We start from the raw sequence: 23,135 nt of genomic DNA, 5'->3' as shown, positions 1-23,135 counted from the left end.
AAAGTCTAAACTCTGTAGATCTCTGAATTAAAAAGACCATGGAAGGCTGATCATTGACAATTAGAAGTGACTTTATCTTGACTAAAATTCAGTTAACTGCATGGCCCTAGGATTAGCAATAAATTTGAAAATACCTGAACACAAAATAATGCATAAATCTATAGTCTAATGTTGCCTAAAATAAATGCAAACAAACCTGGTCCAATTGCAGTACTAAATTGCATCAGTTTTTGTAAAATGAATACAAAATGTAAACTGGAGACACAAATATAGTTTCAGTTTCTCCATGGTTACCTGCCATTCTGACCTAAAAACAACACAGACTTGCACTTGCTGATTTGGGATCTTGCTGAACTTTGGAGTGGAGTCAACAGCTTGGTACTTGTGGTGCTGTGGTTCAATTTCCTTTCCTTTCTGCTTCTCCAGAGGTTTGTTCCAAAATCTCAGTGGGACTCACACCTGTCCCCTTCCACATCTTCTCCATCTTTCTGTCTGTCTTTCTGTTTTCATCTGTTACTAAGCTGTTTCCTTTCACAATAGGAGAAGAAATGTCACACAAATGTCACATTCACAATACATGCAAACAATGTTGGATGAAGTACTCAGTTTAGTTACTTAAGTAAAAGTACAGATACTCAAGTAAAAGTGAAAGTATCATGTGGAAAAAGTTTAGTTAAGTAAAACTACTGACATGTGTGTTTAAAAATGTACTTTAAGAGTAAAAGGTAGTATTTTGCAGAGATTTTTAGAACAATTAAAGCATCAAATGTAGTGATTTGATGTTTTTGTGTTTGGTTTGCTCAAATTTGGGATGTTAACTCAAATTAAATGTGCTAAAAAAAATAGTCTCAGCCATTTCAGCAGGTCTCAAAGCATAAAGAAAATAACCTTTACTTTTCAGGCCAGTTAAAAATGTTGCGGATTAGAAATTTGAGATACATGCTCTCAAATGTAGTGAAGTAAAAGTTAAAAGTACCCACTGTAAAAATGACATAAAGTACAGATAGCTAAAACTTAAATATTGTTCTTTTAATTTTTCCACTTCATTACCTTCCAACACTGTGTACTAATCTGCTTGCAGGTAGCATACAATTTCAAATGTAAATAATTGGTGACCTACATAATGTATGCTGGTGCTACAGATGTTGTTCATTAGCATGTAGCATCTGTGCATCTGTTTCCACCTCCATATTATTCATAAGAGAACATCACTGCAGTCTAAAGTTATGTGACATGCTGTTCTTTCTGATTCAATTTATTTCCAACCCAAACACTGGTAAAGCAGTCTTTAGAAATTATGAAACTATACTAAAATATGATATGAAAATGATGTAACTGGAGGCACTAATTGCTTGAGTTAATTAAAACTTCACATAATCATTTTTTAGTGTGTATGAACAATTTTTAAGAGGCTTTTCAAATTGAGATTACCCAGAATCGATTAATTTTATGTACTAAACATGTTATTAACTTTCATACTATTCTCTGTAATTTATTTATAGTAATATAAAGCAAATGTCAAATGCTTTTGCTAATTTACTGTCCTTAGTTAGTGGGTATATCAGAGGAGATTATCTGAAAGGTTTATTTTCATGTCAAATGCAAAATAAATCTATTATAACCAGCTAGCTTTTTGGCGCAGCGTGCTCACAGTGTGTTGCTAAAAGGCTAATAATCCATTGGCAGTATTGTGATTCGCTGTGGATCTGTTTTCTCTGCTCTCTCCACACCACAGTGTTAACAGCCCTGTGTGTTTACCAGGCCGTGCAGTGTTTTTAGTGATGAGGGGATCAAAGACAGAGGCTGGATATGGCATTATCACAGTCAGAGGATCAAACGTACCTCCGGGACACACGTCACAGACAAATACACACAAATACACACAAATATACACAAACACACAAACAAAATGTGTGGGTCTGTAATGAGAGAGCTCTATGAAGCCAGGCGGCAACATTTTTCTTTGCAACAGTGAGCAATGCTGTATAGCCAAAGCCCAAAGCAGTATGTGGCTAATGTGTGTATAACATGTACATACAGAAATGAATGCATACATGGGTCGGTTAGGTCTAGACTCCAGTGTCTGCAGGGCGCTGGGACCATCTGCTGTGTCAGAGTACTTTGGCAGAAAATGGCTAGCAAATGGGTACATGTTAAAGGGCAATAATGAGAAATGCTCAGATGATTTTTATTTACAAGTGCAAGTTTGTCTTCCCCGTATACCAAGTACCAAATAGGAGTCTGTTTGTGGTAGTCAGTAGTACAGTTTTAAGTGTTTAAGTGGGTTTAAACAGCTAAACAGAGCTGCTAAACTGATCAGTTTGGAGGTATAAGAACCAGTGTGATTGCTCTAACAGGGATCTACACTTCAATCTTTTCCCTGCAGCCATGTGTTTGCAAACAAAAATGCCTGTCTGTAATCAGGGCAGTGCTGTGTGATCTCACATAGTACTTGAAATTGCAGTGCCCAATGGACCCAGGAAACGTACCTAGTTTGCACTAAAATTGCCAAAAAAAAAGGGGGGGACCAAGGATAGTAGACAGTGCTCAAAAAACATATACATACACTAGCAAACAAGTTGATTTAGTGTTTAGGTCCACTTTAAAGAAGGGTATATAAATACAGTTGATTACAGGAGGACAAAGTTTAGCAGTGGTGAAAAGAATACTGAAAATCTGTACTAAAGTAAAAGTACTTTTACACGACAAAAAAATTACTCAATTACAAGTACTGCTTCCAAAATTTTACTTAAGGGTGCACTGTGTACCTTTTCTAGGACAGGGTTTGCCATCTGCTTGTCTTCATGGACATGTTGCATTGTCTAGAATGTTCCACAGTAGAGATCAAACCTATCTACTGGGCGGCAGTAGCTCAGTTGGTAGAGCATTCGCCCACTGATCTAAAGGTTGGCGGTTTGAATCCAGCTCTCGACATAAACATCACAGGTTGAGCAGTTAGATCCACTGACCCACAGGTTGGCTGGTGTGATTCCAGGTCCCACAGATGAATGCTGCTGTTGTGTCCTTGGGCAAGACACTTAACCCACCTTGCCCACAGTGTCTGCGTACACTGGTGTGTGAATGGGTGAGTGGTTCCTTGTTGTAAAGCGCTTTGAGTGCCTTGAAGGTGGAAAAGCGCTATAGAAAAATGTGACCATTTACCATCTATCTGTGGAGAGGCAACCCTTTTCACAGAGAGAATTATTGTATTTTTTGTATTTTTCATTTGGAAGCATTTTCGATTGTTTTAAACCACAAACTGCTTATTCTCTGAGCTTAAGGCAGTGCATTAAGTACAAGTTTAGTTTTAAATCTACTAAAAAGGTACAACTGCCCTTTCGGCTCCTACAAAAATGTGCAAAATATCCGTGCACCAACTCTCAGGAGGTGTGAAACAACAACAGACACAGTGACTATCTTTTATCAACATCAAATTTAACACCCAAGCGTGTTTGAACTGTAGCAAACAGGCTGTAGGGTGCAGTGATTAATGCAGTGGATAAACAAGCTCAATGCTGGGTGATCAGGCGTTTGTCCATTTGAGATGATTCATTCTCTGTCACTGTGTTCATATTATCACACGTGTCAAGATATGGGCGTTAGAGAGAGAAAGCACTGTTGGATTAATATGTAGATAACCAACAGTGTAGAGAGAGAAATGACTGGCGGAGCAGTATTTTTAAAACTTAATATGGCATTTTGTGTCATAGTTTGCATTGCTACACACATTTACATTACATCTATGGCCAGTGTTGTAAAGTAACCAAATACATGTACCAAAAATTCGTAAGGTGCCCATATTCTGGAATAGTTACTTTTTGCATTTGGCAGTATTCAGAATGACTTTTCAAATCAAAGGAATACTATATACGATATACTATTAGTGAGAAGAAAAAAAAAAACATCTGCAAGTGTAATTTTTCCTTCTTTAATTAGTGATAGAAAATGTATAAGAAACAGTGACATAAACATAAAGCTATTTTTAATCCTATGTTGTGTTTATGTGCAACACTGCGTGAAAGTATTCCAAACATTCAGAATACAGTACTCTGATTGTCCCACGTATCAGAATATGTTTATTTTTAATCTTATTTCCAATAAGATAAGATGGATAATCTAATCACAGTACACACATTTTTATTCCTACAAACCTATTCATCCACATAGCTTGAAAAGAAAATCGTAACAGATAAGATGCTATACCATACCCCAAATGTCTCTCCAAAACCAATCTATATGACTTTTCTGGATTTATAGACTTTTTTATGACAACTGACATGACATCCTGTGGTTAAGACATGTCTAGAGAACCATAGTACCACTGGACAGCGAGGGCCAGAGAGTCCAGCTCTGCCCTCAGACCCCTGTCAGTCACTGGGGTGAGAGAAAGCACAGAAGTACTAGAGCTTGGAGGGAAAACAGCTGAAAACACACACCCCCTGCAGTGTGGGATGACCCTGTGTCCTCACCATACACTGACAACGGACATATATTCCACGTGGAAAAAATGCAAGACTCCAAAATGACTTATGTATATAAATATAGTATATGTGACAGCTAGTCTTAAAGGCATGTTCTTGGAAACCCTCTGTATTCATGGTAAATTGCGTAACAGTAACCAGCTACATGCTAATATTAGTCATAAATTAATTAACACAGTTCATGACATACGGGTCACTGCCTTTGTTATGTTCTTTAATACACAATATAGGCTAGGCTGATTAGCTTCAAACCATCAGCATAATGAACACAAGTGTATAATGATTTACCAGTGGACTTCATGCCAGTTGTTAACGTTACGCGTATTACTCATGTAAATGTATCGTGCAAATAGAATGAAAATGTATACTGATATGCAGAGGTGGACGGTAACAAAGTAAAGGTAGTAAAGTACTGTAATTAGGTATACATTATAGGTATCTGCACTTTACTTAAGTACATTTTAATAGGACAGTCTGGAATTTTGGACATAGGACCTCATTTCCTAGTTGGAGTTTTGGAGACGTGTGGAGACATTTTTTTAAATATTCCATCCAGTCCTTGTATTGGCAGAGGTCGCTGGTGCTAGGCTAGCGCATGTCAACGGCCATAGTTATCCTGCCACTAAAAACACTCCACAAAACACCCTAAGCAATTTATTATTACACCAGACTGTCGATGTGAATGTCTGTGTTGATAGAATAATTTTAGAAGTAAAACCAATTGCATTTGAAGGATTTATGCCTGAGTAGCAGCAGCGAGTTGTACTTCTTGATAGAAAGCTTGGCAGCGGCAGACTGATATCACCTAGCACCTATCTCACCGGTAAAGTAAAATTCCGCTGCTGAGAAAATAGTCCCTCAACCTGCGGCGATTCATGTAATGCAAGTTAGTTTAATTTCAAACATTATTCTATCAACACAGACATTCACATCGATAGTCTGACATTATAATAGATTTGCTTTGTGGAGTGGGTGAGACTGTTTTTAGTGTCAGGCTAACTATGTCCATTAACATGCACTAGCCTAGCACCAGCGACCAGTGCAACTACAAGGACTGGATGGAATATTTTAAAACACTCTGGCTTACTGGAAATGAGTTTCTATGTCCAAAATTCCGGACTGTCCCTTTAAAGCTTACTTTTGAGAGCATGTATCTGTACTTTTTACTCCACTACATTTTTAACAGGACTTAAAAGTAAAAGTATTTTTTTTATTATTGTATGAGACCTGCTGAAGATACAACACAAATCTTTATCAAAATCATTATATTTGAACATTTATAAGATCTCAAAATCTACTTTTACTTTTTACTATTTAAGAGCATTTTTAAACAGGTACTTTAATACTTTTACTAAAGTTGATTTTTTTTTCTTGTGACACTTTTACTTGAGGTTTTTTTTTGTTTTGTTTTTGCTCCAGTATCTTAACTTTTACTTAAGTAACAAAATCAAGCACTTCTTCTACCACTGTTGATATGGCTTTAGAGTAGCCATTAGTCACAGCTACTATGGCAGGAAAAAACAAAGGAAAAAGAGAGTAAACCTAAAATCACTTTTACTAGCTGCCTTAAATTTCAACAGTGTAATTTCTGTAAAAATGGACACCTGGAGATAACTTTACAACATTTAACTTGGCGCTTTGTACTTCAGTGTATTAGTAATTTGACATACTGAAGTTGAGATTTATAAGGCTTGTCAGACTATAACTCGCTTCCTACCATTTATCTTAAGACTTTGAACTTTTTGACAAATGGCTCCTCCTTTTGTGGTGGTAATACCTGCTTTATTCACTTATCCAGCCAAAAACCATCATATTTGACAAAGTGTGCTCTCTACATTCAGCAGTTCCCTACATTTTCACCACATACCAAAGTGAAGCCTTTTTATTCTAGCTGCTGTCTTTCTTGTCATCCTGGATCACTCTGGTGTAGTTCAGGGCCCCTATCAAAGCAGGACAGGGTGCAAACATGGAGAACAGCTGCCAGCACTAACTGGTCCCAATCCCACACAGGCGAAGACAGATCAGACTTCCTCAGACTACATTATGTCTGAGTACTTGACAATGCCATCACCTTGTCATAGTACTGCTTTAACCTATAGACTGTTAAATTTACCCTGTATTTTGGTGATGTGTTCTTGTCTCCTTTTACAGTCCTCTCGAAGTGTACTTTTGAAACAGGAATATTGGCTTTAAAGGGCCCATATTATACTATTTTCTGAGCTGTTATAATGTTGTTTCTTCATCACAAACATACTTGGAGTTGTGTTTTGTTTCAGTCCCACATGTTTAACACACAACCCTGCATATTTAGGCTGAGTTTTTCTTTATGTGGTTGCCAATCTCTACTGAACAAAAGGTAAAAGGTAGCTGTGAAGAGGTGGAACAGCATTTTGAGCTTTAGAAATATAAACAAACTAATAATAAAGGGTTACTCAAACATGTATAAATGAAACAAAACGCAACTCCAGGTCTGTTTTTGAGGAGGTATCAACATCATGGCTTAAAGCTCACTGACTGAAATTTGAACAGCTAAATTAATACAAGAAAAACATGCATTCCAGTACATGTGTATAGAGATAAGGGTAACAGGTTTTCTAAGAACCCGTGTAGACACAGGGAGATTCATTTCTCGTGGAGGACAATATTATCTTGCAAAAATAATTGTAGCCTCTGCTAATTATGACCTTTCATTTTGCAATTTCAATTTGACTGCAATTATTCTCCCTATTCCAATTTTTATGTGAGATAGTTTTAGACTGCTTTTAACGTGTTTCTTTTTTCTGATTTCTGAAATCTATGAGCAAAGAATAAATAATACTCTTATTAGCAAAGAGTATTATTTACTCTTTGCTAATAAGTAAAAATACTTTATTACAATGACAGCCGACACTAATATAAAGGTGTACTACGTCCCTTTTTTGAAGGGTAGGCCACCTGGTTGCATCCACAGAAATGTAATTGTTATTCCTGGAGTTTTCCACAATATGACACTTAACTTATTTATCTGAGCTAGAGATAGCGATGTAATGTAATGTCATACTGTAGAAAATTCCATACAAATCAATATCATGTTCATGGACCACTTACCTGAAAAGTAACATAGTGCATCTTTAGTGTATAGGCCGGTCAGCTGTGGTATATTTCAAGATTAACAATGATCAAGAGTTAATTATGCCATTGTCAAAATATACCTATGACACTGCACTACCTATAGCTGAAAGTGTGAAAAATGGGACAATGAGGCGTTCTGTCTGTCCCTAAGAAGATCGGAAAGGGATAATATTAGTTAAAGAAGTGAAAAGGCTTACCAGTCTTGCCCTTCCTTTTGAGCAAGAACTTAATTTAATGCGTTCATTTCATTTCCATGACAATGTAACCACCTGCCCGGCCTGCCAGAGGAAGAAATGACTCAGGAGAATTAAAATGAGAGACGTGAATAGTGGCATTGTTGGATCAAAAGACATTATGTAAAAAATCAAAGAAATTGTTCTGTAACTGTCAAATGTGAAGAAAAGTGGATTATGTCATCTAATGAAATAAATGAAAGTACTTTTAGTCAGTCAAACGCTACAAGTATGCAAATGAACTTGAGTCTTTGAGTTCCTCGCTAACAATGTGAGGAGAGGACACAGTAGAGGAGGGAGAAAACATCAAAATGACGAATGGGTCAGACAGCAGCTCTGACAGCGAGCGGTGTTTTAGCCTCAGACCTACAACCTCTGCCTGAGAAATAGCACACACACACATTCATACATATGCACACAAAACTACACACAAATGCACAAAGCACACACAAGCACACACAGGGAGGGTGGTTAACAAGGATACTGCAGGTCACAATCGTCTCACATGAGGCTCATGTAGGCTGCTAATTGACTTCATTAAATCTCCATTAATCCGATGCTCAGTGGAAGGAAAATGAGCTAAAAAAGACAATGAAGCAAGTTTCCCCAAAACCTTTTGTATACGGGCTGCATACTAATACCACCCAAACCTCTACTTTATTCAACCCTCATTTATGAAAATGTGCAGTTAATATCTGCTTCCCTATTAGTAATCTACTACTCCAGTAGTGATTTGCTTATTTTTTTTACTCCCTATTGCAAAAACAGAGCACTTATGCACTTTGGGATCATCACTAAATTGAATCTATTGTATTCTATGTAATATTTAATGTAATTTTTCTCAGCACATATATTGGCTTTAGTGGACTTTTCATCTCATCTTCATCCATTTCCATAGCAACGCTCCTCTAATGGTTTTCTGTTCCTGTGTCAGTGATAGCTATGACAAGAAATATGCAATCAGCTAGACTGATCTGTGTATTATAAAGGATATAGAAATTTCAATTATGGCAATAAATCAGTTGGCAGCTTGACTAGCTGTGAGGTCATACGGCGTGTCAATCAGGTGCCACAGTAAGGCGCCAGTGACAAAAACAACCATTGTGTCCTTAGGCAAGACACTTAACCAACATTGCCTACGAAAAAAGTGGTGTGTGTGTGTGTGTGTGTGTGTGTGTGTGTGTGTGTGTGCGTGCGTGCGTGCGTGTGTGCGTGTGTGTGTGTGTGCGTGTGTGCGTGTGCGTGCGTGCGTGCGTGTGTGTGTGTGTGTGTGTGTGTGCGTGTGAGATGGTTGGTGGTGCTGATGGCGCTGATTGGCAGCCTTGCCTCAGTCAGTCTGCCTCAGGGCAGCTTACCAACAGTGAGTGTGAAGTGAATGAATAATGCAGTGTAAAGCACTTTGGGTGTCATGAAAGGTACTATATAAATCCAATGATTAATTAGTCCCTCAGTCATCCAGGTAGGATCCAGAGCAAAAAAGAAATTCAATTCTGTCAACTGGACAACATGAGTAATTAGATTATTAATTATTAATTACGTGATCCATTAGACTGTAACTAATCAGAATGTTACGTTTTCCAATGTACTTTAGACTGCACTATTTGACACACTAAAACATTAAATCATATACCAAAGTAACCATATGTTAAGAATGGACTAGAATGAACTCTAATCTTTCAAAATAACACATTCGGCTGCTTACACATAAACACAGTATTTGTATGTAAATGTATAAATTCTAATATATCAATGTGCCATCATCATTTCAGAGGAACAACAAAAAGAGGTAGAGGAGGAAGAGGAGGCTCTGACGGGAAAAGACGAAGAGGAGAGGCGCATCGCAGAGATGGGCCGGCCCATGCTGGGGGACCATGTCAAACTGGAGGTCATCATAGAGGAGTCCTATGAGTTCAAGGTAAGATTCTCAGTCTGCTTTCAATACCTAACAATTACAGATGTCTTTTCTTTTCTTTTTTTTTATTCAACTGATGTAGGAGATTCTTTTTATTATTTTAAACTTCTACCCACTTCCAGCCATTTGGCTAGAATGTCTATCTGGAATCTAACTTGTGGGATGTATTTCAAAACAAGTGCATGTTGATTTTGTAAGAAAAAATATTTGACCACCTGTGCAGATCGGTGTGCACCATCTTAAAATCTGAAGTTTAAATCTGGCCCTAGAACATTTTCATTCAGCGGAAAAGAAGTTAGTGTTGTGAGTGGAAAAAAGCTGGACAAGTTAAGACTGGATCGAGATCAAGTGCGCAAGTCAACAGCTCAAATAAGATGTTTCAGACCTCTCATTGAGGTCAGGAGAGGGGGCTGGACAAATCAGAAAAAATAAAGTCAGACAAAAATAGTACAAAAATAAGATAAAATATAAAGAATGATTAAAATAAGGTAAAAACTAAATATAAATACAAATGTAGGGCAGATAGTGACTATATTAGCAAAAGGAACGTATGTAACATTTACATAATATAAACAGCACCTATATCATGTCCCCAGGCATGAGGTAGACATATTCAAATCAAATATACTGCTTACTAATAAGAATTGTAATGCTGATGTATTTTGAATTACAAAAGCACTGGACATGATGGACCTGATGGCCAGTTGTTTATGATATAATTTGGTGTGATGGGTCTCAAGATGACTATCCACACACAAAACTCATTTGGTGTTCCAGTCTCAATGCTGAAATCCAGTTGGTTAAAACCTTAAATGCCTCTCTCTAAATCTTCACCTCAACCCCAACACCTACAGAATGGCCTGTCCATATACTGAGAATATGTCTTTTATATGCAGGTTAAGGCACTGGCAACACGTTCAGTTGTGACTGTACAGCCTAAATAGAGTTCCTTTAATGGGTGTATTGAAAGAACAGATAGTTTGCAGAAGTTGGAGTTGGAGAGAAGGCGTTGAGGTGGCCCCATAGATGTAAAGCATAAGCATAATTTTCACATTCCCATAAGCACCTACAATATCCCCCTATCCTTTCTCTGTCTCCATCTTAACAGATAGACAGACAGTTAATAACCCCTCACCACTTGACAGGGCGCTGTACTTTGACAAGTGGTGTGGTACATTAAAGGGAGTGAGTGTATGTATGTGCAGCACTATACAGTTATCTCAAGTGCAGTCCATTTGGCAGGTGCTGCAGATCTGTGCAGTAGAGTGGCTGACATAACAGACCTTCTGGATCAAACTGAAGAGGTTGAACTATAGTTTCCATGGTGATTTATTAGGGAAAAGTAGATGAAGAAAGAATCTTGTTCGGTTGCATGGATAAAATTGGCTCTAGGTGATGTGGCCAAAAAATGAATAATATAATCACCTTTATTTTATTCTTTTTAATAACAAATAAACACGGTTCTCAATCTTAATTTCATGCACATATGCAAGACAGCCTTTTAATCATTGTGGTTCATTGGTTTAACACAAAAAAATAGTCCAAAGTTTTTCTCTGGACTAAAAACCACATGTTTTTATTGACAGAGGCTGCAGACTTCTTGATTAAAAAGCTTAGCAAAGTTAATCATTGACAATTTAAAACAATTGAGTCTTGATTTGATTAAAATGCACAGGCCTATACCAGGAATGTTCTCACTTTTAAGCAAAAGCTAAAACATGTGTGAGTGTTATTTAATTTGCAACACTTCGGAACAAAAAAATACACCACATGAATGCAGTTTTTCCAAGCCATCACTCAATGGTTATTAGTTTGTGTCATGCACTCAGTAACCATAGCAACCAGAAAATGCAAACTGCGTCTCATGATAAGGGAGCTAATTTTACCAGAATATGAAATTATAAGCAACCCCCCTTAGTGTGAAGAAACAATCAATCACCAGAGTTAGCAAACAGCCTCCAAGCAACACCACAGTCAAACACAGGTCCCCTTTGGTCCAGACAACTGCAACCTTTTATATGAAACGATATGGCTATTAATTTATAAACCATAATAAGAAGGACATGAATCCAGTTGGAACAGAGTCAAGCTTTACTGCAGACAAGCTGTTGTTTATACTAGTCCAGCTCTTTATGGTTACGATGGAAGCAGACGCAGAACTAACCAAACTGACATTATGAAAGAAAGTACTGGATGCTTCAAGCACTTATTCAGACAAGCACTCTCTTTCTTCAGTTCTTACACAACATGCAGACAAAGGCGAGTTCAAAAAGTCAAAAATGTTACTCAGCTAAAGTGTAAAAAAGTAATAACTAGTCTATTCACTGCAGCCAGCACAGGTTTTAAGCCTACTGCTTAAAGGTGTCTTATCAGTGCTTGAAGGGCCTGCCATCTTCTTCACTCTCTGAGATGTTATGGCTTTGCCAGTTAGGTCAGATCTGTAGAGAGGCTCATAACTAGTAATATCTATATTTAATAGATAGACATTTAATTGCATATTGAGAAACATTCCAGCAATCAAAGCAATAACATCTCCTTGGAAACAAGCAGTTGGTGGATCCTGGAAAAGTTTAATAGTGCATCTTTAATTACCAGGATACTGAAGGCAGTGCAGTATCAAGTTATTTTGAAGATAGAGCTAATAACATGTTGATTTAGCCTGATTCATCAGCCAGTTTCACTTTGTAGAAACCGCCTGACCTCGCAGCGTTAGAATTCGTTTGCTCTGTGGTAGGTGGATACTTTTTTCATTTATCCAATCGCTGCTATTTGGTCATAATGCCCCACTAACAGGGCTAACTGGTATATTAAGCTTTTCCAAATCTCGTAGGAAGAAGGGCAATAACATCTTTACCCTTGATAAAATTCACCAAACATTCTCTTTGTTCCGGCTTTAAATCCTCGATCTCGGGAATTGTTGCAAACATAGAATATATGGCTCTTCGCTGACCAACTCGCACTTCTGGGGTTTTTGCAAACTGTCTAGTGTATTCTGATTCCTGACCTAGTCGTTGGAGAGAAATGAAATTGAGCAGAGACACTAGGTGGCACCAGCCTGACTACTGTTGATTATTAAATGAAAAAAATGTCTACCAGAGTCACATTTTGTAACATTTTTGTAATAAAAGAAATAATTTACCAAAATAACATTTAAACTGTAGGCATATACTAGTATTGTTACTATTATAAAAATCAAAGCAAGACAAGAAAATTCTATTCAATTCCTCACACGCATTTTTAACCAGATCACATTATATCTGACACTGGCAATGCTTCTGTACCTGCAGCAGCAGAAAACAATGTCAAATACAGCCATCCAAATCCAAGCGTAGAATTGAATCTGACAAAGACATGCACAACAGACAGCATTGTGTGGATGTGTGTGTGTGTCGCCTGCTGCTGAGAGGCACTATTTACACCCCTAAGCACCATTCAACACAATTAACATCCCAAGTCCCCTCTGAAGTGGAGAGAAAGGGCTCAACTATACCAGCGCTGGGCTAATTAGAGTGACGAGTTTGTGTGTGCATGCGCCAACTACTGGGTCTTATCAGCTCCTGTCATATAGTACTCTCCTTTTGAAGACGAGCACAAAGAAGTGAGGGGAGGAAGGGTAGAAAGATGGACAGACTGACAACGGAAGAGGAAAGGAAACAGGGAAGGAAGAAATGGGATAATGAGGAGGCTAGGAGGCAAGCTGTTGTGGAAATATTTGTTCATGTCCAATTATCAATAGTGGTGGTAGTGACGTTGTTTACTCACATAGACATAAGAGAAGGTGGTTTTTGAGATGTTACATTTGAAAGTTGTTTGTGAATATAGGAACAAGAATGATGGATGTGGTTCATGTCTGATGGATGTACCTTTATGTAAACACTGAATAAAATCAAATATCTGCTTGGACGCCTACTCATTAAAAACATGTACGGATGCACCGATCTGATACTGGGAGCAGATATCAGGGTCAATACTGAAAAATATGGGCTTCCTAATAATCTGTTCATCTGATTTCCTGGTTGAACATATTATTATACTGATGTAATAAAATGATTTACTGGTCGTTGTTTAATGTATATTTTTTATCTAAATACGCTGAATAGTTTTCCTTCAACTAAGAATGAAACATATTTAACTGCCACATGTTTCTTTTAACCTTGATTACCTTTTCAGTCCTCCGTAAAACTCCAGCACACCATTACCTCCTGCATATGTCGTTAAACAGCCCAGTGCTCATCCCCGCCTCGACAAATGGCTAATTTTAGTAATGAACAGATTTGATCCCCCGATGTCCGAAATGGCACTTTTTATGATGTTTTGTGGCTCAGTGGACAGGCAGAAGGTCTGTTGTCTCATTTAACCACTCTCCTCTTCTTGTCTGTTTCTTTCTATGACAGAACACAGTGGACAAGCTGATCAAGAAAACCAACCTGGCTTTACTGGTGGGGACCAACAGCTGGAGGGACCAATTCATTGAAGCCATCACTGTTAGTGCCGGTAAGTCATTTTATATGCCCTGGACTCATCTCGGGCATCAGTTTGTTCATATATAAATTATTTTAGTGTGCACAGATGCAATTTTACAGTCTGGTACCCACCACACACCACTACAGATCAATATAGGCAAAATTAGAAAGTTGTGATTGAAGCAGTGGAAGGTTTTATGTCAGAAATGCTGGACAATTTTATACCGATTGTGATGCCCAAGTGTGTGAGTGGAGGATAAAGTTGAAATAGTGTTGTCATGGTTACGTGCATCCGAATTGATGGTTGGTGGGGCAGGGCAGATGGGACATTAGAGGAATTAGACGTCTTGCCAGGGCTGCTGCGGTTTTATATGAATACAAGGTCACAGTCAGAAAGCCCATTTTCTAATACAATGGCAACAAAAGCTGCGTATTTATCCCAAAAGCCTTGTAAAAAAGCCATTATAAAAACAAATCACTAACTAAACTAACATTTTTAGTGGAGGGTCCGCCACCTTGTTGTTTCCATGGAGATGGTAGTGCTTTGTTCCAACAGTATGGCATGATCTTGCCTTTGTTCTTATAAATAACTTGAAAAACATCCTTATATCACTCACCTCTCCACAGATCTGTCCTACAACTTGGCCAAGTGGCATCACATGGCATCTCTGTGAAGATAAATACATTAAAAGCCATACTGTGGAACATTTTATGCAGTATTTTGACTGTGATACATATTTGAAAACATCACATAACCCATGCCTCCTTGAAACTTATAAAAAGATACAATTCTGGTAAAAGCACACAGGAGATGAGCTGTGATCCAGACGCATGGTCCTGACCCATCTTTTGGGGGTCACTGATGAAGACCTGTTTACATGAGACAGCACAATGCAGATGCTGTCATATGGCAGGCAGGATGATCCTATGTCATAACACTAATGCACTGTGAAATCCTCAACGGGCAGCACGCAAACATGAGATAAAGCAGCCTGATGAGAGCTGTGTCATGCAAAGAGAAAGACAGACGCATCGTACAAAGCTTGTATTATGCCGTATAACAAGCACAACGTGAATAAATAATACTGTCAATGTCATAAAATACAGTGAATCACGCATGCAACAAAGAGAACATCAGGAAAATGACAGGATTTTCTCTCATTATAAAGCTCTATACACTGATGAGGTATTACACATGACAGTAGCCTAAGGAAGAGTCATGTATGTGGACATTTGATCTGTCACAAGATCTGCAGTATTTACCACAGATTTTATTCATTTATATATTTTTTATTTAATGCTATAGAGCTATAAGTTGGGGAGTGACCCTTAAAACCTCTTTTCATATTTTGAACTTAAAATTTCAGTAATTTTCATCACAACATTCTAAGTTTACTATAAAAAATGAAAAGGTATTTTTAGACCAGTTTTTAGAGTTTGAAAACATTTGGCATACTTCTCTAATCAGTGCGAGATGCTTGTGTCAAATTCTCAGATTCTTACATTCCATTCAATCTTTTATTTCTTGAAACTAAATCAACAAAATATTAAATTGTCTGTTCTTTTTTTTTTATAAACTTTGTATGGTCATATAATATTATCATATATTATTTATTATTTATGATCTGTGGGTCTGTATCTCCCTATTATCTTATTATACAACCCAAAAGAGCCCTGAGCCTTGGTTGGATTACTCAGCTGTCTGCACCATTTGCTTTATGTCATTCCCTCCTATCTTTCTCTCACAATTCCAGTTCTCACTAAAACTGCAATAAAGACCACAAATAAGAACGTTTGGGCACAGTTCCCAGGCGAAATTGGGAGGATAATAAAGCACGTTACAAGGAAAAGTGAAAAAATGCTGCTTTTTTTCAGTCTGCAGAATCTTCACAGTTCATTGGTTCCCGATGGTAACTTGCCCCCTAGAGGAAAAACAACAGTACTGCAGCCTGTGAAACAGAGAATCTTGTAGTGCCTTGAGGATATAGCTGTTACATTTTCAAGCGTGTGTGTGTTTGTGTGTTTTATCAGTATGCGTAACATTTCTAGTGAAGGGTTCATCACCTGCTTGTCTCTATGGAAATGTTATTGCTTTGTCTAGAATGTTCCACAGTGATCTACACAAGTGAGACAGAACTACGCTACATTGCAACTCAGATCTGTGGAGAGTCGCCCCATTCACTGAGGGAATTATTGTATTTTTGAGCGAAGACATATAATGAATAAATGCTCGCTGGATTTGTTTAAAGCCGTACTGTGGAACAGTCCAGGGAAAGCAGTAACATCTACATAGAGACAAGCAGAAAAGGTGCGCAATGTGGTAGTCAGTAAAATAAGTGGTCTAACATGTCATAGGGATTTATGTACTTGCTATAGTGGTGTTTTTATTTATTTATTTATTTCATTTAGTTGAATTGCCATTTCTGGACGCTTTCCATTATCTGTAAGGAAACCAGCCCAATTTGCTGCAGTGAAATGGACTGCTGTTGGCGCATTGCTTGTGTGCAGGTTGCTCAATCATTTTGGTGTCTTCACATAACTTTACTCTATGGGGTGTGTGGTGTGGGGGCGTATGCTTGTAGTCTGCCCCTGCGTTCATTATCCTGTGCCCGCCTTTAGCCTGCCTTTGTTGGCCAAGCTGATGTCATTAATGAAAAAGCTTGTCTCCGCTCTCTTATCTGGGATTACCTTGTCAAGGCTGACGGAGTAGTGCTCGTTGGCTTTTTGTACTGATTTTAGGAGGACGCAGGAGAAGGTGGTGAAAGAAGTGTGTCAGTTTGAGACTGTGTAGAGATTCACGGTTTATTAAAAGGTGGTAATCTTTTATTGGATGCTGCAATAGAGTAGAGAAACCATGTGGAGTGAAAGTAAATCAATAGGAAGAAGGATAAATACAAAGTGTTGATGTTATTTTGAGATGTGCAGAATGAAATTATCAAAAGAAAACTAATCTATAAAACTAATTTCACAAATATGAAATGTCTGAATACCTGAATTACAATATGAGTTGAATATAGAGTTTCAGTTTTACAATAAGGGAAAAAATACTGAATGTACTAACTTGGAAGTTAGCGTGTGTAATCAAACTATATAAAACATAACAAAATCAAATACTTTGAGATGTCCTTGAGTTAGCAAGAATTTGATAGCGTTTTAATAGGGTTACAGTTCCTTTAGGATCTGGAACATTGTATATTTTTTGCGTTTAGAGTTGATAGGTCTGACATCCCTTCTGGGTCTAAGGCAAGCAGCACATTGGCAAAATAACTGAAGAAAAGTTAAGTAATTAACCAATGAGCTAGTACAGTAACAAAGATTATAATATGTAATTCAGTAGCTCTATTAATCTGTTTAATGTTGATGACTTGACTCCCAAATAGCATTTCAACCTGATTTATTAACATGAGTTTACCTACCCACTCTGCAGAGACAGAAATAGTTTAATTGGAGCAGTGAGTGAGATTGGTTTGAAATCAATTACTGGTGGGATAATCAGCTGAAGCGCCCTCACTACGGAGGGCCCACCCAGCGCAGCACGTCATTTGGGCTCAGCATGTTTTAACTGCACCTCTAAAACGCGCACTGGTTCTACTGATGGAAAAGTTAGAACAAGAGCCATTTCCCTGTTAAACAAGTTAAATATAACCTATAGTCACTTTGAATTAACATCATGCTGGGGGTGTTTTAATGGTGTATTGTGTAACTTTTCTAGTGGAGGGTCCGTCAAATGCTTTTCCTCGTGGAGATGTTATTGCTTTGTCTGGAATGTTTCACAGTAGGGTATTAAGGCAGCCCCACTTACAGTCAGAATACCTGTTTTTTTAGATATTTTTGAGCTGTAATACCAGCTATAAATTCATAAATCTAAGGTGTTTAATGTCATACTGTGAAACATTCGTGGCAGAGCAATGACATACCCATAGAAACAAGCAGGCAAGCAACCAAAACATACATAGTGTACCTTAACATGGTGATACAATGCACAAATGTACATTAACAATGACAAAAATGTTTTAAGATGGTCTGAAACTGCAAAATGGATTTAAACAAGATATTTTCAGGAGCCTGTGTTCAATACAAGTGTTCACAATCCTGTTTAGGAGTTTGACTTTCAGCAACAAAAGTGAGAGTGACTAACGCCAAGTAGCTTGTGACTGTAATGTTATTCAAGAGGGACTTGGTCAACTCACCTGTTGTAGTTCTAACTATGTCAGATCTTTATGGTCAGAGAAGGCTCAACATTAAATAATACAAAATAAAAAACAAAATCAAAACTCTCTCATATGGGGTAAATGTGTTTTCCATATAGTACTAAATGAACCAACAATAATAATAATAACATATTGGTTTTGTTTCTGCTTTTTCCTCCAGAGAAATAAAGAGCATTCATGAGGCTAGCATCAAGTGTCTTTCATATTGATTCCAGCACCATTGTGGTTGGGTGTGATTGTTGCCTTGAGAGCGTCTTCACTGAGTGTCAATCAAAATAAGTGAGCTGTCGATGTGAACATGACGGGCCCGCATAATATTGACAGATGCTCCAGGCCTTTTATGGAGCAGCTTTATGATTGTTCCATACATCACTGCTTTAGTTTACCGTAGTTAGATTTTTCTGTACATGTTTTGAGATCCTTAAAATAGTTATATATTCTGTAATGTTTTTAGACATTCATGTATTTAGTTCGTATAGTAGGCCTATTTAAATTTGAAAGGCACTTATTGCGGCCTTTTCTGATCTATGTTGTAATATTATTTCCTCATCAAATCTTACCAGAAGTTGTGTTTTGTTTTATTCACACAAGTTTAATACATAAACCCTGTGTTTTTAGGCTGTGTTTTTCTTCCCTCTGTGATGTGGTAAGTGCCCCACTGTGTTTTTAAACTCCATACACCTTCACTAGACTCATTTGGAACATTTTAGCCCTGGAATTGGCAATCTCTACTGGACAAAAGGGATAAAAAGTAGCTGTTAACCTGAAAACTACAACTTCATAACATCACAAGGTGGAACAGGGGTTTTGAACTTTGGATATGTAGACAAACAAATAATAACAGATTACTCAAATGTGTGAATGAAACAAAACAGAACTCCAGATATGTTTTTGATGAAGTAACAGCATTATAACATGGCGTATAGCTCACAAAACTCAACTTTGTGTAATATATGACCTTTAACATTTAAAAGGTGTATATTGTTCTTTTGGCTAATACAGGATTACTCAAACATCCATGAATCAATTGAAATACAACCCTGCGTATGCTATAGATGAAGAAACACCATTGTAACACGGTACATAACATGTCCCCTTTAAGATTATGTAAGCTTATCAATGGTGCTAACGGATATTAAGAAACAAATCCACTTGAAGTCAAATGAATCTTGTTATTCATTATGCAATCTTGAATTCCTCCAATATTATGACGTTATGTTTTTGATTGTACAGCTACACAGTGTCCAAAAGAAGGTATATGGATCAAACTGGTCTAGTTTTAGAACTAGAGGATTTGGAATTATAAAAGTTGAAATAGATATTCAGTCTGATAAAATAGTTCCACAAAATCTCCACTTTCTCTTATCCCCCTTCAAAGAGCTGAGATCTACATTTCTGTGCAAGTACCTCATCTTGACCGAATCATTTCCCTTCTGTGCCTCTCTCATCCACACTCCCCATCTTAAGTGCCAGATTCAAATCTCCGAAGAATATATTTCATTTATTTTATGGGTTATTGTTGAGGGGAAACACATTTAGACGCAGATGGAGGTATTTGTGCAAAAATAAGCACGTTGAAAAAGCATTTAGAGTCTGTGAAGGCTTAACCCTCAGGTCACACAAAAACATGCACAGAAGAAATCAGTCCCAGAGAGACCAGGAAGTGACATTTACGGTCTCCTCCAGCATCACTGATTCTTTCAGGCAGATCTCAAATGTCAGCAGCACTTACCTGAGCTCTGGCACCACCGGTTTCCATAACTACATAGGCGCATGTCTCTTATAACATCCTCTTATCAGTACATACAGTTTGATGTACTGCTCAAGTGAATATAGATATGATAATATTTACACTAATTTATAATAACCCAAGAGCAGATTTAAACCATAAAAACTATTTTAAATGTACAATATTGTTAATAGCTGCAAAAAATATAGCAGACTGAAACACTTTAGTACTTATTTTGCATCTGTAATCATGTCAAGTTATACAAGTTATTAATTCAACCTTTTATGGCTTAAAGGTTCACTGTGTAACTTTCTGAGTGGAGGGTCTGTCTCCATGGAGATGTTGCTTTGCATGATACGAAACTATTTAGATGGAGACAAGCACCACGGCCCGCTTACAGTAGAATGCATATTTTTCAAGGTATCATTTTATAGCAAAAAAAAAAAAGTAACAAAATAATTAACAAGTTTAATGCCATACTGTGGTACATTCCAGGAAAAACAATCACCCTAGCATATTGCCATGGACACAACCAGGTGCTAGACTCTTAGCAGAAAAGTTACATAAAAATAAAGATATATTATATTTCTTCCAAATGTCCTGTAACCTTGTTTTGATCCCTGACCAGATATCTACTAAATCAGTTCTTAATGTGACATTAGTGCAGCTGATGGTAGTTTACAAGTATTTTTTGTATCATTGCATATTAAACACAAACTCTACTATTTGTACCAAAATGAGAATTGTACAACTACTGCTGCTACTGCGACTTACTTCGGCTAGAGATGGTACTTGCCTTTTTTAGCTGACAAAGACAGATAATAATAATAAAATAATGAATAAAAAAGATATATTCAATCTGCAACTGAATATTATACCAGAATATATTATTTCATTTGGAGTGTAATTGGTCCCCTTTCATTTTAGAGCTTAAAATCACTCCAACTCAAGAGCAGTTGTCATTGCTTTTGAATGAAACGGGTGAGTCCAGTTGTCCTCATCATATTTGGACATCCCTTGGTGCTCCCTTGGTGTCAGTGCTCTTTGAGGCTGCTGAGCCTGAGGGATGAGGTGTGCAGGGACTTCAGAATAAACCCAAATCTTAGTACTCTGTTGGGAAGAGATGCAGGCAGAGGGTTCACCGTGGCAACCCCTGGAGGAACAACCGAAACCTTTAAAGAAGTGCTAAAAAGACCAAAACATGGCTAGAGTTGTGTTTTTTAAATTCACACATGTTGAACACGCAAATCCTGCATATCTCTCAAACAGAAAACACTATGTTCGACCTTCTAATGTGCTCCACTGTGGTTTTAAACTCCATACACCTTCACTAGAATCATTTGAATAATTTCATCCCTGGAATTGCCAATCTCTACTGCATTAAAGGCAAACTTGAAAACTACCACTACATGACATTACAAGGTGGAACAGGACATTTCAAGCTTTGGAGATGTAGACAAGCTTATAAACCAGGATTACTCACAAAACACAACTCCAGGTATATTATTGAGGAGGTGACAACATTATAACATGGCTTAAACATCTCAAGAAACAATTTTATGTAATATAAAACCTTTAAGACAATCAATGTTACAAAGAGAAAGAAAAAAAATTGCACTATTTGGGCTCTTGAGTAATTAGCAATATTAAAAGTGGAAGTTGTTTATTGCTTGCAGAAATGTAGCTCAAAATTGTGTCTCCCTGGGTACAAACGATCTTGGTAAATACATATTATTCACAGTAGTTGTGGTCATAGGCTCCTTAGTAACAGTACAATTTAGAAAACTTTCTCTACTGGTCCTATATAGTATCTGTAATTTATCTTTTCGTAATAATAGCTGTGTAGTGTACCCATCCCGACTGGTTCTAAAAAAGAAAAGGCTACAATTACTGAGCTGCTCGGTCTGTGTGGCAGGAACAAATAAACGGTTGGAGGAAATCGATGTAAAGGGAATCAGGATAACCAACGTAATGCCAGCAGGATCCAGGGAGGGAGTGACTGCAGAGGAGGAGTGGGATGGATGTCTAACCACTCCACTGATCTCTAATGACTAAGTCTGCTCCTGTTCATTACATGTGTATGTTATTTATGGCTGTGTGTGAGTTTGTTACCCCTGAGGGAGCAGCAGACACTGGGACAAATGTTCGGATATGTGGTCTGGAGACATTTGATAGAGTTCATTGGGTCTATTAAAGGAGTAACAGACAAGAGGAGTAATGCTGAAGGATGGGGAGAGAGACTGGCTTTGAATGATGGGAATGTGAAAAAAATGCTTGGAATTTTCTTTGGTAACAGAGTGCAAATCCTCAACAACTTTTTCCCAACAAGTTTTGCCAGGTAGTACATCTGACCAGCTCTAATGATAGATTACACTTTCATAAATGTTTTTTAAGGTGCAACACTTTTCTACAGGAGGTCTGCTTCCATGATGTTATCGCTTTGCCTAGAATGTTCCTCACTATAGCATTAAATGTAACCCTCTTGCATTTACGGTATTTTTCTACTATAAGTTGCACTTTTTCATGGTTTGGGTAGTCCAGCGACTTATATGTTAAAATGTTCACACTGACAGCCGTGAGAGGGCACTCTAGGCTTGTGTACTCCTGTACCACTGTTACTTTGCACTCTACTGTCATGTCGACTGCAGAGTAAAGAGAAAGAGCCACTGTCCTGTCTGGTATCATGTAAGTCGATCGCATCATTACTTCTGTATCATTGACAATTTAAAATTTAAACAAACATAAAGACAACTGAAACCATCCTGTCAGGATTCAGAAAGGCCGGAATAATTCTAACTGGAACTTATGCTGAGTCTGAAGGAAGCGGCGCTCTGTTTACCTCCGAAGGGCGTGGAGTTACTCAGATGTGACACCGAGGATGAAGAATTCAATTGATTTAGTGAGGGTTAGACTTTAGAGTTTGTTCTGTTCAGTTGTTTATGCTATAGTTATCTGAAGAACTTTTCATATGTGACGTTAACAGCCTGTTGTTCTC

The 23,135-nt window shown here is 37.6% G+C and overlaps 1 protein-coding gene across 2 annotated transcripts in view; it reads left to right on the top strand.

The window, feature by feature from the left end:
• slc8a1b (solute carrier family 8 member 1b) overlaps positions 1-23,135 on the top strand; it is a 136,127-nt gene that overhangs the window by 98,157 nt on the left and 14,835 nt on the right. For both annotated transcript variants that reach the window (XM_055162766.1, XM_055162765.1), the window contains exons 6-7: positions 9,595-9,740; positions 14,132-14,231. In XM_055162766.1, coding sequence (XP_055018741.1) covers positions 9,595-9,740; positions 14,132-14,231 — 246 coding nt within the window. The remainder of the gene's footprint in view (positions 1-9,594; positions 9,741-14,131; positions 14,232-23,135) is intronic.

This window comes from Boleophthalmus pectinirostris, unplaced genomic scaffold (genome assembly GCF_026225935.1).
Source record: "Boleophthalmus pectinirostris isolate CB_2022bp ecotype Guang Dong unplaced genomic scaffold, ASM2622593v1 HiC_scaffold_5, whole genome shotgun sequence".
Taxonomy (NCBI): Eukaryota; Metazoa; Chordata; class Actinopteri; order Gobiiformes; family Gobiidae; genus Boleophthalmus; species Boleophthalmus pectinirostris.
Note: the sequence above shows the minus strand (reverse complement) of the source record. Positions and strands in the feature narration are given on the sequence as shown.